General features: G+C 40.7%; 1 protein-coding gene across 1 annotated transcript in view; it reads left to right on the top strand.

Annotated features, from left to right (window-relative positions):
• Positions 1-16,320, top strand: part of Atf6 (activating transcription factor 6) — a 148,894-nt gene that overhangs the window by 15,260 nt on the left and 117,314 nt on the right. Inside the window, exons 5-8 of the mRNA XM_051148349.1 lie at positions 1,299-1,386; positions 4,147-4,253; positions 11,136-11,262; positions 12,010-12,213. Of these exons, the coding sequence (XP_051004306.1) occupies positions 1,299-1,386; positions 4,147-4,253; positions 11,136-11,262; positions 12,010-12,213 (526 nt within the window). The remainder of the gene's footprint in view (positions 1-1,298; positions 1,387-4,146; positions 4,254-11,135; positions 11,263-12,009; positions 12,214-16,320) is intronic.

Raw genomic sequence — 16,320 nt, 5'->3', positions numbered from 1 at the left:
TTTATTTTATTTTTTTTTTGGTTAGTATATATATAGAACTGGTTGGCTTATAGAATTCTAAAGTTTGCCCATTTTTTAAAATTCCTTTACCTGCTGTGCGTTCTTATTGGCCCTAAAAGTGTTTTTTTTTTTTTTTTAAAAAAAACTTTTTAAAAGTTTGAAAACCACAGAATTGTAAGGAGGAAGAAAGAGCATTTTTCAGGAGTGCTTACCCTCTGTATGACTTCTGCGTTGTGTTTGGCTATATCTGTAGTCTTTCTTCTATAAAGGGATGGTATGAGTAGCTATTTGTTTGGATTTGTTTTTCTTAATAACAAAGGGGGGAAATCTATCTTCTTGTATCTGGATCTCTCTTAGGGCAAAAGACTCATTTTGTGAATCTTTAATGGTCTGGTCTGTTTCTACAGAAAAGAATAAATATCACTAGTCATGTCGTTGTTGAGTCTGTGCTGGGGATTCATTTGGTGCTGTGTACCCTAATGCTAAACACTGGCCCCCAAGATCTGGTTGCTGTCCAGATGAGCACATTCTCATGGACACCAAGTGATGTTGTATAAACCTGGCTTGCCGATTTAAAGTTGGTTGGTTAATGAAATAGCTAGGAGCCTGTAACTGGGCAGGAGAGAAGTAGGTAGAGCTTAGCTTCCTGGGCTTGGGGCCAGATGGGGACCATGAAGAGGGGAGGGAGTAGCAGGAGGAGAGGAAGCCGGAAAGAAGGAGGTCGCCATGGGGCAGTAAGGACCCCATGAGCGTGTGGCCATGGGGCAGTAAGGACCATAGCGTGTGGCCATGGGGCAGTAAGGACCATAGCGTGTGGCCATGGGGCAGTAAGGACCATGAGCATGTGGCCATGAGGGCTGGCCTGATGGGGCAGAAGCAGCCCAGGCAGGAACAACTAAGGCAAGTACCTTGGGGTGTGTAGCTGGGAAATAGCAAAGTAGCTTAAAGGGTTGATATCTGCCCAGGGGTAATTCTTTAAAGCTTATAAAATAAATCATACTTTCTCTGTGTCAATTATTTGGGAACTAGCTGGGTTAGAGGAAATCTCCAGAGGCTAATATCCCCTGCCATAGCAAGTCTGTTTCCTTTTCTAGTTTTTATAGTCCTTCAGTAAACCAGAATTTCTGTATCTCTGGGTTCTCTAAGGTGTATTTGCAGTAGGAAGGAGTTGGCTTAGAAAATTCTTTTTATTAGGTGGGGTAGTAGCAACTGTATTGTCTATGGTAAACTGTACCTGATAGTTTTATTTCAAGGGGTGTGTATTTTATTTTAATCATTTGCTGATTTGACACCTACAGGAAAATAATTTTGATCATCTTAATTTTGATTTGGATTTGATGCCTTGGGAATCAGACATCTGGAGCTCCAGCAGCCATTTCTGCTCAGGTAATGGTGTGCTTTACCGTAGACTCTCCAGCCAGACTCATCTTATAGTTTGGCAATACTCAGAATTAAGAGGGTCAGAAAATCCTTGCCAACAGGGCTTATAGAATGAAAAGGATTAGGTTTGGTTACCAGCAATTAGGAGTTTGATAGTGGGGTCCCTTGGATTTGATGTACATCCTCCTGAGAAGAGGCCACAATGTGGCTAATGCTACTTTTTAAAAAAAGTGATCAAAATTTTATAATGACAACAGAGAGGACAGGAAATTGGATAACACATATTTGTTTCCAATGTCGGTTACCTAAGGTGTAATGATGAAACTTTCACAGTCTATTACGCAGAGCAGAACAACACACCATAAAATTCTTGTTATTTGAACAGAGAGTTTAACTACAGTTTACAACACTTTGCTGTAGATTTTAACATTCAATTTTAATTTTTAAAAATTTACATTAAAATTTATGTGAGTGTTTTGCCTGTATGTATGTCTGTGTACTGCTTGTGTGCCTGGTGCCCAAGGAGAGCAGAAGAGGGTGTCTAATCCCCTGAAACTGGACATACAAGGTTGTGAATCATTTTGTGGGTGCTGGGAATTGAACTTGGGTCTTTTAGAAGAATAGTCAGCTCTTAACTGCTGAGCCATCTCTATAGCCCTAATGCTTAGGTTTTGTTTTTTTTTTTTAATAAAACTTAAAATTCCCTTTAGTCTTGGCTAACATGATTTCACATGAGAGTCCATTCAGAGGTTTCATTTTCCATACCTTTATGTAGTTTCTCACCACTCTGGTTTTGTTCTATATGTAAGACCAATGAGCTATCCTACTGTGGGATAAAAATTAGACTTTCTTTCCTTTGAAAGAAAATAACAACTCATAACATACAGCTTTTTCTTACCAGTGCTTCTTACTTCCTTGTTAACTAGATGTAGAAGTTATTCACTTTACTCTCTATTAAATTTTTTTTCTGTTATGTGTGTGAGTGTGGTGTATGTGTGTAATAATACACACACACACACACACACACACACATATATATATATGTGTGTGTGTGTATATATATATATATATATATATATATATATATATATATATATATATATATATATATATACACATACATACATACATACCCATACATATTGCATACATAGAGGCTAGAGAAATTGGGTACCCTCACTTAGGAAAAAATTTTAGATTTATTTATTTAATATTTTATTTTTGTGTATGACTATTTTGTTTGCATGCATGTTTGTGCACCATGTGAGTGCCTGGTCCCTTTGGAGGTCAGAAGAGCATGTCAAATCCCCTGGAGCTGGAGTTATGGACAGTTGTGAGTTGCCACCTGGGTTCTTGGAGTCAAACCCTGGTCCTCTGTAAGAACAAACGCTCATAACAACTGCTGTCATCTCTCTGGTCCCCTCTGTCACTTCCCGGGTTATTTCTTTGAGGCAGGGTTTTCTCCTGAACCCAGGGCTCATGTTTTTTGTCTAGATTGCCAGCTAGTAGCACTGCTGTATAGATAAAACTTTATTTATTTATTTTTGAGACAGAGTTTCCTGGTGTAGTTTCTTTGGCTATCCTGGCACTCACTCTATAGACCAGCCTGGCTTCGAATTCAGAGCTCCACCTGCCTCTGCTTCTCAAGTGCTGGGATTAAAGGTGTGCACCACCACTGCACAGCAGTGCTGATAGTTTTAAGGGAGCTTGATGAGGTTGAGCTTGAGTGTGCTGAAAGAACCTGTGACAAGTTGTCACTGACAGGGCAAAGCTTACAAAAGAAATTAAAAAAATAAAAGTCTTCTTCTATCTTCTAGTATGCCTTCTAGTATGCTTCCTTCTACTGTCCCCTAGCTACACTGTCTCGGAGCATCACAGATTAGGAGACTTGAGAGAGTGGCTATTTAACCAGCACAGTTTTTCCTATCAAATCCCCTCCTATCTCTAGTCTTGCTACTCCCTTTCATTTTAGGTTCTTACTTTGCTCAGTTCCCATCTTCCCACATGGAATATGAGGTACACAAGTGTTCTCCAGGCCAAATTCCTGATCCATAGATTCTGGGAATTTAATAAAATGGTTGTTTTCAGTTTCTTAGATTTAGTTACACAGTAGTAATTAGAAAACTGGGAGGGCGTTGTAGCACAGTGGTAAGTGCTTACCAAGCATGCACAAAACCTCAAAACAACAGTAACAACAACCACCACCAACCAGCCACAGAAACAAAGACCCCAAAATAAAACAGACAAACAAACAAAGCACAAGTGTAGAGAGAACATTGACCTGTGTTTTCCATATTCTGTGCTGGAGGCAGGACCTGACAAGATGGGTAAGTACATGAAGGGAAGGTCAGTAGACAGGTGGGATTCAGGCAGCTGAATGCTGGTTATTCATGTCTCTTTTCTGTTTCTGGGTAATTGGCTTTTTGTATACAGTATTATATTAAAAGCACAGAAAACTTTATCGAGCAGAAGAGTGTTTCCTTCACCTGTCTTATTCCTCAGCCAAGAAAGGAAGCAACAGCCACTGCAACTAGTTTCCTCTTTTTCTCCAGTTAGTGCAACTTCCTACACGAGTAGAAGTGTACACTGTTTTCTAATCTTGAGTTTTTCATTGAAATGATACATTTTGTAACCTTCCCCTTACTACTGATTGAATTTTAACAGATCATTTTGCCTTCTTTTTAAGGGACTGTTTTGTCTTTTTTGCTCATTTTATTCTGAAGTTGTATGGATTGGTGGGTAAGACCTTTGCTGCATGTCTTTCAGTTACAGACATTAAGGCAGAGCCCCAGCCTCTGTCTCCGGCTTCCTCAAGTTGTTCACTCTCATCTCCTCGGTCCATAGACTCTTGTTCTTCAACGCAGCACGTTCCTGTAAGTGGCTCCTCTTCTGTAATGAACTGGGTTAATGCTATCTGGAAAACGTGTGTGTGGAGAGGGAGGCAGGTGATGTCAGGAAGTGTTTTGATGAACCTTATTCTTCTGAGTCAAATGAGACTTGAAAGGGCCTTGTGGGAGTGAGGAGGCCATTAGTGTCGTAGGTTTGGCTCACTCCCTTCTGTTTGTGCTTCCGTAATGCCAAAGTCTTTGTTTGTTGGTTTATTTTATTTTTTCCTGCATTCCGTGCACCACTTTCTTAGAGTATGCATTCTTTAAGGACTTGGAGAATGTCAGATTTGTAATTCCTGGGCCCTAGAATTTGGGATGATGACATGTTTAGTTCAGGACTCATACCATCATCCTTCAGTGAGCTAAGATCTTTACAAAGGGCTGATAGCTCTTTGGAGTGCTGTTCCTCTCCACCATGACAGAAGCTTTGAGGTCACAAAAATGAAGAACCAGATTTAGGCAATGGGAAAGGTAAAGTACAAGAAGAAAAATCAAAGTCATATTTCATATATTTTATGTGTTGTAAATTGAGACATTGTCATTCTGGCAAGTTCTCTATTTAGCCAATCGTTAAATTTTGATGATTCTGTTTACTTCTTTGTGTGTGTGTGTGTGTGTGTGTGTGTTTGTGTAGATGACAACCTGCCCTGCATGCAAGCATTTTTACCTGCTGGTGTCATCACTCCAACTCTCTCTTCACTTAAGATTTCTAAGCTTTTTTTTTTTTTTGTCTTTGCCGGGCCATCATCACCTGACCTTAGGATAAAAGCCATTAGGATTTAAAAAAACAAAGCAAACTTTGTATTGGTTCTTTGTGACTTTCACATCATGCACCCCGATCCCATTCATCTCCCCCTCTCCTTGCACCTGCCTTCCACCCTTGCAATCTCCCCGTCAACAGAGAAAAATCTCGTTGTGGAAGCTGTAGTGTGTCACAGTGTGCCCCACAATATACCCTTTTGTCCACACTTCTTTGCCTGCAGATGTTCATTGCAATGGCTTGTTGGTCTGGTAGGAGGCCTCTGGCATCTGCTACTCTATAGATACTGGAATCTCACTGAGACTCCTCTCTGATATCCTGTGTGTCCCTGTGTCATGGAAATCTGTAGTTTTCAGTCTGTAGGACTGGACCCTTCACACACACTAGATGGGGTAGATGTTGGGATGGACCAGTTCTAACCCCTGGATCTGAGCCTGAGACTATCTGAGCTGGTCAGTTCTCCAGTGACCCTGCTGCTTTCATGCCCTCAGGGCCAGCTCACCTGCAACCCCCACTACCAGGACCAGCTCTACCCTGCTGCCCAAGTGAGGTGCAGGGTCCCCTCTCCTGACTGTTGCAGCTGGTGATGGACCTGGCCAGTTCTCCCACTCTCATGGTCAGTTCCCCCACTCTCATGGCCAGTTTCCCCACTCTCATGACCCTGAGACCAGCTCTTCTGCCTGCCACAGATGGTGAGAGATGAGGGAGAGGGGGGTGTCTCTGTCCGTCCATGCTGATGCCCAACAGACAAGAGGCAGGGCTGGCTCTCCCACACTCATGCCTTCCCCTCCCCATCCTCCAGGCCAGTATCCATGTCCCTCCCATCAGGGTCAGCTCTGCTGCCCAGGTGAGGACAGGACCTGTTCTCCTGGGATCCATTAGGATTTTAACTGGTGGCTGCATACCCACTCCCCAAACCTTTCTTGAAGAGTCATCTTCAAAGAGAAACCTCTTAAAATTACAAAATTGACTATGCCCTTTACCTTACAACCATTTAACAACTTCCAGATACTTGAAGTCTCAAGTTCAAATGCCCTGTGTTCTGGGTCCTCCAGGACCTGCCCGTGTTTACCTTTCTGGTCATTTCTGACTTGCTGTGCAGTGTATCATCTTCACACTCCATTTAGCTTGAGCCCGTGAGTTTCTTCTGAGAGCTATGCACTTGGCTGGTGCAGCCCTGGGCTAGGCACTTTGCAGCACTGGTGGTATTCTTACAGTTTTAGGGCTTAAAAAAAATTGCGACAGCATATTACTATACAGCTACTTTTTCTTGTTGCTGTGACAGAACACTTGACCAAAAGGAAGACAAGATTTACTTTAGCTTAGTCTGTCATGGAAGGGGAGCAGGAGAGTGAGGCTGCTGGTGACTCTGCTCTGCTTGCTTCCTCTGTTTCGAAAGCCTGGGACCTCAGCCATGGAACAGTGTTGTCCACATTTAGCGTGGATCTTCTCACCTGGACCTACTCTAGAAAGTGCTTCAACAGATATGCCAGAGATTTGTTTTCAAGGTGGTTCTAGATCCTGCCAAGTTAAGAGTCAATCTAAACTATCACGACAATCAAAGGTGGCTTTGGACCTGTGGTCCTGCTGCCTCTGCATTCCATGTGCTAGGAGTACTTTAGTTTTTTTGTTTTGGTTTGATTTTTCGAGACAGGGTTTCTCTGTGCATCCTTGGCTGTCCTGAACTCACTTTGTAGACCAGGCTGGCCTCAAACTTAGAGAGATCTGCCTGCCTCTGCCTCCGAGTCCTGGCATTAAAGGCATGCGCCGCCACCGCCCGGCTAAACAAATTTATTTATTTTTCCCCCCCTGGAGACAGGTTTTCTCTGTGTAATAGCTCTGGCTGTCCTGGAACTCGCTCTGTAGTCCAGGCTGGCCTCGAACTCACAGAGATCCACCTGCCTCTGCCTCCGAGGTGCTGGGATTAAAGGCGTGTGCCACCACAGCCTGGTGCTAGGAGTACTTTAAACCCATGTAAAAAGTACTGGTCTTAAAAAATGAACATTTGTATGTATAATGTATGTGTGTATTCATGGATAGGTCACAGTAAATGTGTCTAGGTCAGACTTCCTAGCATGTGGGTTCTGGGGATTGAACTCAGTGCTTTTACTCACTAATCCATCTCTCCTGCCAAAAGGTACTATTCTTTTTTTTCTTTTTTCTTTCCTTCTTTTTTTTTTTTTTTTTTTGGTTTCTCGAGACAGGGTTTCTCTGTGTAGCCTTGGCTGTCCTCGACTCGCTTTGTAGACCAGGCTGGCCTTGAAACGTACCTTTATATTACTCATACATTTATTATTAGTGCTGACTCATCGTTTCGATTTCATTTAGCTTATAACCAACTGCTATGATTATTTGTTCTGATTCTTGTGTTGTCTTATATGCAGCCTGCAGGAGTTTCTTTCTGTTGTTCCTGAGATCTTTTCCGATGTTTCCACTGAGCTCAGCATCTTACATTCAGGCTCTCTCCTGGGCCTTTGCCTCACCCTTGCCCTGACTTCTTAAATCATGTGGTCCCTTGAGACTGCTTTCCCTACCCTTCTGGTGCTCTGACAGTTCCCCCCCAGGCATGGGTGGTAGTCTTGCAGCCCCATCTAGTGGCTAATGGTTAAATTATTCAGGAAGGAATATTTTTTTCTGTGAGTGTTAATACAAATTTATCATAAGGTAAAGATAGATCACAGATCCATTTCAAATTGTCTTAGTATGTGATGAGAGACACAGGCTTGATTTTAAGTTTCTCCAAATTATTATTAAAAGATTTATTCCAATATCACTTATTAAAAGTTTATTTTTGGGGCTGGAGAGATGGCTCAGAGGTTAAGAGCATGGACTGCTCTTCCAGGGGTCCTGAGTTCAATTCCCAGCAACCTCATGGTGGCTCACAACCATCTATAATGTGTTCTGATGCCCGCTTCTGGCCTGCAGGTATGCATGCAAGAAGAGCACTGTATATATAATAAATAAATACACCTTTTTAAAAAAAGGTTTATTTTTTCGTTACTGATTTCAGTTATAGTCATATGTTTTAAATTTATATAAGTAGTATTATATTATACTATATATTCTATTTAAATATTGGCTTATTACTATTGATTTATATTTTGGGTTTTGAGACAGAGTCTTGCTTTGCAATTCAGGCCAGCCTTGAACTCATAATCCTCTGCTTCAGCCAGAGGATTTACTTTTTTAAAAAATTATTTATTTATTTTTATTTCATGTGCATTTGTTGTTTTCCCTTCATGTATGTCTGTGTGAGGGTGTCAGATCTTGAAATTACAGACATTTGTGAACTGCCATGTGGGTGCTGGGGATTAAACCTGGGTCCTCTGAAAGAGCAGTCAGTGCTCCTAACCGCTGAGCCGTCTCCCCAGCCCCTTCCATTTGCTTTCAAAGATCATTCATATTGCTCTGTATACATCTGTTGCATATAACTGAATTCACTGTATTTTACCCACACCATGAAGAATATTGTAAAGAAGTATTCTCTTGTGGGCCTGTGTCGGAACCCTCGGGATGTATGTTCAGGAGCAGAAACAGTGGGTTCTAGGTTATGGTACTCAGTTTGGCAGTGCTTGCCAAGCTCTCTGGGCGTTGCTGTAGGCAGCCTCCATGCCTTTCAGCGGTGTTTGAGGAGCCTTGGAACTTCCTGCTGAGGCCTGATGTTGTCCAGTTTTCTGGGGTTCGCCAGATGGCAAATCTTCGTTGTTGTTGTTGTTTACTTTTCATTTCTTTGATTATTGATTGTTTTCAACCTACCTCTAATTTTGTTATGTATTTTTGATCTATAAATTGTTTATTCTTGTCTTTTAATAATTTTTCTGCAGTCTTCCTGTCTTTTTTGTGTTATTTACAAGAATCAAATGCGTGGTTAAGATATTAAACTGGGGCCAGGCGTGGTGGCGCACGCCTTTAATCCCAGCACTGGGGAGGCAGAGGCAGGCGGATCGCTGTGAGTTCAAGGCCAGCCTGGACCACAAAGAGAGTCTAGGACAGCCAAGGCTACACAGAGAAACCCTGTCTCGAAAATCCAAAACCAAAAAAAAAAAACAAAAACCAAAACCAAAACCAAACAAACAAAAAACCAAAACCCCCAAGATATTAAACTGGCCGGGTGCAGTGATGCACACCTTTAATCCCAGCACATGGGAGGCAGAGGCAAGCGGATCTTTGTGAGTTCGAGGCCAGCCTGGTCCACAAAGAGAGTCTAGGACAGCCAGGGCTGTTACACAGAGAAACTCTATGTAAAAAAAAAAAAAAAAAAGATATTAAACGGTGTGATGTGGCCCTGCATGTATGTTGGTGTATAGGGAGGCTGTGTATGTTGGTGTGTAGGGAGGCTGTGTATGTTGGTGTGTAGGGAGGCTGTGTATGTTGGTGTGTAGGGAGGCTGTGTATGTTGGTGTGTAGGGAGGCTGTGTATGTTGGTGTGTAGGGAGGCTGTGTATGTTGGTGTGTAGGGAGGCTGGCTCCTCAGGAGTACCTTGCCCGTGTGAGACAGTTCTCACTCATCATGACCTAACTAGTCAGGAAGCTGAACAGAGAGCCCCAGGGACCCGGCCTGCACCTTCTCAGAACTGGGATTAAAAGTGTAGAGAGCAAGCAGGTCACTGGGCCATCTCGTCTCTCTAGCTCTGAAGTCTGAAACTCTTGCTTGGTAAAGGCATTGCTAATCTCATTTCCCTGTTAGCTGTCAACTTTGTAGTCTTTATTAAGTAGAAATTCTTAATTTTCTTTTAAGAGTTATTTATTATTTATACAGTATTTGGCCTGCATGTGTGTCTGCAGGCCAGAAGAGGACACCAGATCTCATTGTAGATGGTTGTGAGTCACCAGGTGGTTGCTGGGAATTGAACTCAGGACCTTTGGAAGAACAGACAGTGCTCTTAACCTCTGAGCCATCTCTCCAGCCCCCAAAATTCAATTACTCAGATTCCCTCCACATCCTCTTTTCTTCTTGGCTTAATTTTGAAAGTCTTTTAAAAAAGATTTTCTTTTAGAGTTTTAAATTTTATTTAATGTGTGTAAGTATTTTGTCTATATGCATGTATGTGCACCGTGTGCGTGCCTGGTGGGTGCCTGCCGAGGCCAGAAGAGGGTGTCAGATCCCCTAGAACAGGAGTTATAGATGGTTATGAGCCACCATGTGGGTAGTGGGAACTGAACCTGCGTCCTCTACAAGAGCAACAAGTATTCTTAGCTGCTGAGCCAGCTCCAGGTCCAATTCTGGAGTTTTAAAAAGTTCTTTTGTGCTTGTAGGTCACAAAGATAGTTTCCTGCATTTTTAAAAATATTAACCATATGGTTTATCTTTCATATTTAGATTTTCTATACCTTTTGGGCCTACTTTACTATGTGTTACTACAGGAGGGTCCTAATTCTTCCTATGTAACTCTAACAAAATATGACAGATTCACTGAAAATTAAAAGACACTTGTTAACTGCTAATGTCATTCTAATATATCTTTATATTACTTGTTCACCCATTAACTTAAATAACCCTGCTTATTTTAAGATTAATCTTCCTTTAAAATATTGTGGAAATGATATAAAGAATTAATAGGAATTATTTTGCTAGCCAGGCGTGGTGGCGCACTCCTTTAATCCCAGCACTTGGGAGGCAGAGGTAGGCAGATTGCTGTGAGTTCGAGGCCAGCCTGGACTAAAGAGTGACTCCAGGACAGCCAAGGCTACACAGAGAAACCCTGTCTAAAAAAAGAAAAGAAAAAGAATTATTTTGCTTTTGAGATTCTTTTAAGGCTGAATAAAAGAAGTAGAAAAGGATATTAACTGTAGCTCTAGCCTTATGATGATAAGTAAATGTTTGTATGACTACAAACCAACTAAGATCCAAAGTTTGAGGGAAAAGTGGGTAAACAGATTAATGAATTACATTTAATACATAAGTGTGGCATAGGGGTGCTGTGTGGTGCGTTACTTTCCTTTGGACTGATGAGTGTGTTCTTAGCAGTGGTCACGTGGTATTACATCCACGCTTTAAGTTGTCTTGCAGCACTTTTCTGTTTGCAAAAGATCCTGTTCTCTTACTAAGTAATCTATTGCTCAAACATTCTGCACTCGGGCATTAATTTGTTTGTGTTTTGTTGCAGGAGGAGTTGGATTTGTCTTCTAGTTCTCAGTCTCCCCTTTCCTTATATGGTGAGAGCTGTACGAGCCCCTCCTCAGTCGAGCCCCTGAAGGAAGACAAGCCTGCTGTTGCTCCTGGAAGCAAAACTGGTAGCGATCTGTCTCCCAATTTCTGTTATGTCTATTTTAGACAACTTAGGTCCCATGTTTAAAAGGCAAATATTGGATTAAGCATATATTTATTAAACTGGCTTGTGTTTTAAGTTAGTGTGTTGTTTTATTTTATTTCATGTGTCTGGGTTTTTAATCTGTATATATGTCTCTGAACCAAGAACGTGCCTTGGCTTCAGTTCCCCTGGAACTGGAATTACAGACACTTTTAAGCCTTTCTAGAACCCAGGTCCTCTAGAAGAGCAGCCAGTCCTCTTAACTGCTGAGCCGTCTCTCCAGCTCCTAAGTTAGTATGTCTTATTTTGTTGTTGTTCTGAATGATGACTGTGAAGAGGACAAGGGGAAAAAATCTCTTGTGATGTTTTTTGTCTCCATAGATGAAAATAATCAAAATAGACTTAGAGCCCGCCATCCTCAGGAGAAGTTGTAAAGGTCCAGTTAAGGACACTGAGCATGAGAGGTGATGCCTCCCGCCTCACTGGGCTGTAGGCTTCGCTCAGTAGCCTTTGCAGTGTACGTCACCAGTTCATGTCCCCTTCCCAACGCTGCAGATGGGATGATCTCAAACTGAGGAGCTTTCTTCAGTCCACTCACCGACACAGCTGTGTTTAAGTTCACTGACTGTTACTCAGAAGTCAAGATAATACACAGAGGAAAGAATGTAATATGATACGTTTTCTTAATTTTCTTCCGATTGATCTGAAGTTTTGTGTTTTTTTACTCCAGACCATGGACTGACTCCAAAGAAAAAGATTCAGATGAGTTCAAAACCTTCAGTTCAGCCCAAGCCTTTGTTACTTCCAGCAGCACCCAAGACTCAAACAAGCACCAGTGTCCCAGCCAAAGCCATCATCATCCAGACGCTGCCAGCCCTTGTGCCGCTGGCAAAGCAGCAGCCTGTCATCAGCATACAGCCTGCACCCACTAAAGGTACCGTGCAGACTGTGATGCTCTGTGGTCATTGGAATGCAGGCAGGATTATATCACAGGGTCTATTTTAATTTGGGTTAAATTTTTTGAACATGGGCCATTGTGTCAGGAAATTTCCTTGACTCTGAGGATTTCGAAGAGATGACTAATGTGGGTCCTGTCCCTGTAGAGATGAACTCTACAGATCATATCTGTGGCTTCTTTTTTTCTTACAGCTTTTATTGTTATAATGTCTGTATTTAAAGGTGCCATTTTGTTGTTGCTGTTGTTGTAGTTGGTTTCTTTTTCCTTTCTTTTTTGAGACAAGCTCTCATTATGTATCTTTAACTGGCCTGGAACCCTATAACTAGACCAGGGTGGCCTCAAATCAACAAAGATCTGCCTGCTTCTGCCTACTGAGTGCTGGGACTAAAAGTGCACCACACCTGGCTGAGGCTTTTGATATTATGAAAAATTGGGAGACTTTTTTATATTGCCACTTTATTCTATGATTATTGTGTCTATGGCCTTTTTTAAAGGGGTGGTTAGGATTTAAAATAATAGGACAACTTCAAATCAAGTACATGTTGAGCAATAAATCTGGCTCTTAATTTCTGAGGAGACTGTGTAGTTTGGCAAGCAAGGCATTGAACTAGGTTTTAGAAGACCTGACTGTTGCCACCTAGCTCAGAATTGGTGTTGTTCTGTATTTTATCCACCAGATGGCCTCATGTGCTTAGGATTCTACAAGGACGTTCACTAGTGAAAGAAATTGAGGTTTGAAGATTTGGTAATCATGAGATATGGGACATCTCTTAGGCAGTTTTGTCATTACTGTACTTACATTGATCTGTGTACACATGGCTGTGAGAAAATCTATGCAGTATCCATTTCTCAGGATTGAATTTATTGGTACCAGTTAGCAATAGGATTTAATAGAGCATATGCAAGTAAATGCCAGTGTCAGGTTTGCTTTTATGGCTATATTTGCAATTATGGATAGTTAGCCTATTTCTCTGTAGCATGGTGTCAGTGGAGGAGGCTTCATAAACTTAATCTTGACCATCAATAGGACATTGATAAAAAGAACTAAACAAAAGAATGGATATAAAAACCTACACCTGATAAAAGAACAAAGCTAATAGACAACAACTTGAAATGCCTACCTCCATTCAGGATCAACACTCCTATCTGTGTTTTAAATAGGAACAATGGCAAACCTATTTTAAGTCTTTTGTGACTTAAAAACTGTGAAATAAGGCACAAGATTTAGTGTATATTCATATATGGAGTTTTAGGAATAGTAAAGCTTTTATCAAGACCTCAAAATGATTTGTGTCTTTCCAAAGGCTAAGAATTTAAATTCACGAAGAGCCGTATTATAGTTCACACAGCTATTAAACATGTCTATAAAAACTCCCAGTGTGACGCTAACATGGCAGTGTATGAGGGCGCACCCTCAAGAGTGTGCTTTAACTGTTGGCTATGTTTGAGTAATAGGAGATCTTTTTTGGTTTTAGTTTTTGTTTTTCAAGGCAGGTTTTTTCTGTGTAGCCCTGGCTGTCCTGGAACTCGCTTTGTAGACCAGGCTAACCTTGAACTCACAGAAATCCTCAAGCTTCTGCTTCTTGAGTGATGGGATAAATATGTGTGCTGCCACTACCACCTGAGACCTTTGTTTATAGCAAGAGACAGATTGTTTTTTTCTGAGTAGCTTATCAGTCCCAGATATTAAAATCATAATTCTAACCAGTGATTTCACATGATCTGAAGACTGTATTTTTGATGAACGTGTACCTGTAAAATTGTTTTTATAATATAATTTATGGATTTTGGTGTGACTATTATAACATACAGATTAAATATATGTCATATATATATATATATATAATTTGAAAGTGGAATTGAGAGAAGAAAGGGCTGGGGAGATGGTTCAGGAGGCCTTGAGGTCAGATTCCCAGCACCCACATACAAAGCTGGGTGCTCTAGTGCCTGTGGGACAGGCAGCTTCCTGGAGTCAGTGACCAGCCTGTCTACTAATATGAGAGAACTGTCTTAAAAAATAAAGTGGCGAGCCACTGAAGAAGACACTCAACATCAACCTCTGGTCTCCACACATGTGCACACACGTGAAAACACACACATGTATATGCCACATGGGCAAAAAGGAAAAATAAAAAAAAAGATGTAATTCCTATAGGTTTAAGTTCAAATTTCCTAGTGTAAAGTTAAAGTGCTTTGGAATTTGGTTCCAGTCTAGTTTTCTAACTTTACATTATAATGTCATTATTTTCTGCAAACCCCTGTGCTAGTCTACCTAACCTGGCATCGTCTCTTGAATTCTGCCAACCCGAATTATTTTTCTATGTATTTTTGCTCCTACGTCTTCTGTGCCCTGTAAGAATGTTATATAGCACAGTTAAAAGTGGGTTAAAGCCTAGAATATCTGAAAATGTAAAAGCAGGATGGGAAGTAGAGCTGTTACAGAATCTAGCATTCTAAGGGTTGGTAATTGATGGTGTTTGTGGGTGGTGGGGTGGGGACCATGAAGGATAGAGAGGAAAGTCTCTTGGGTGACTTCTATGTTTCTGTCAGACTTTTTTTCTTGATGATACTACAAATCACTGAAATTAAGGGATACTAGAGAGTAACATGCAGTAAGGGGGGGTGGCAGAGTGTAGCCAAATGGTCTGTCCAAGTCTTGATAAGTAATTGTAATGTTTCTTCTAAAAATGATGAAATGTAATCAATTTTGTTCTCAGAATTCTACATTTTAATTTGAGATTTAAATTTATATAAGTAGTTACATAACAATTATGGGAACTAATGAGTTTTATTTAATACATGGAAGCTGCTATTAATCAGAAAAAGTGTTAATAATGTGTGTGCCACGCTGTTATGTGCCAGGCACTCTCCTCTAAGTGCTTAAATGCGTTGTCTTATTTAATAGTTACATGTCTCTCAGGATAGGTATCAATATTTTCATTTTATAGATGAGAAAACTTAGTACAAAGAAATTTTTGACTGAGCTGACACAAGTATGCTATTGTAGACAAAGTAGATATTCCATAAATGTTTGATATATAGTTTGAAATCTTTGAGGTTAAAAAGGAAGAACTGACCATCAAAATCAGCAGTCATACATAGAAGTGTTCAGTAGGAAATCCAGCTGTCTTCCATTAAGGGGATTTGCATGTAAAGCTAGGGAGGATTTTGAGCATGCCAAAATGGATAACCAACGCTTTAGTGTGTTGTGTTTTATGTTTCCACACCAGGAACAGTAGTCCTTGTGCTCAGCTGCTGACTGCTGAAGGCCCCAAACAGTCCTTTTTTACATTGTAGTCTGGAGAGCATTTAGCAAGTAACTATGAGAGCCTTTTGTTTTTTGAACATATTGTAATAGGAATTTAGTGGTTCTTGTCACTCTGTCTTGAACTTGAACATGCCTAAAATATTTAGAGGATCCTTGATTTAAATAAATGCAAGACATTTGGGAACTTGAGAGTGTAAGATCTTGAAATACAGCATGGAATAAAGGAGCAGCAAATTCATTGTATTTGCTTATTTTTGGTTGTCTTGGTTTCGAGGTGGTGTCCTAATACACAGCTCAAGGCTGGCCTTGAACCAAAGCATTTTCCTATGTCTGTCTCCCAAGTCTTTGCATTTATATCCCATACACTGTTATACTCAATACAAAACCATTTAAAACCATAGCTAAATTATTTTTAAAAAATATTTATTTATTGATTTTTACTTTATGTGAATTGGTGTTTTGTCTGCATGTATATCTGTGTGAAGGTGTCAGATCTTAGAGTTACAGACAGTTGTGAGCTGCCATGTGGGTGCTGGGAATTGAACCCCAGTCCTTGGAAGAATAGTCAGTGCTGTTAAGTATTGAGCCATCTCTCCAGCTCCGCATAGTTAAATTCTTTCTTTCTTTTTCTTTTTAAAGCCTACAGCATCTGGTATTTCCAGGTGGTCTCCCATTCAAGTTATAACCAGGCCCAACCCTGATTAGCTTCTGAGATCAGATTAGACTGGGCACATTCAGGGTGGTATAGCTATTAAATTCTTCTTCTTCTTCATTATTGTTATTTTTTAAATTAATTTTTGGTTTTTCGCGACAGG

This window comes from Acomys russatus, chromosome 6, assembly GCF_903995435.1.
Source record: "Acomys russatus chromosome 6, mAcoRus1.1, whole genome shotgun sequence".
Taxonomy (NCBI): domain Eukaryota; kingdom Metazoa; phylum Chordata; class Mammalia; order Rodentia; family Muridae; genus Acomys; species Acomys russatus.
The sequence above is the reverse complement of the archived record's forward strand: the minus strand, read 5'-3'. Positions and strand labels throughout refer to the sequence as shown.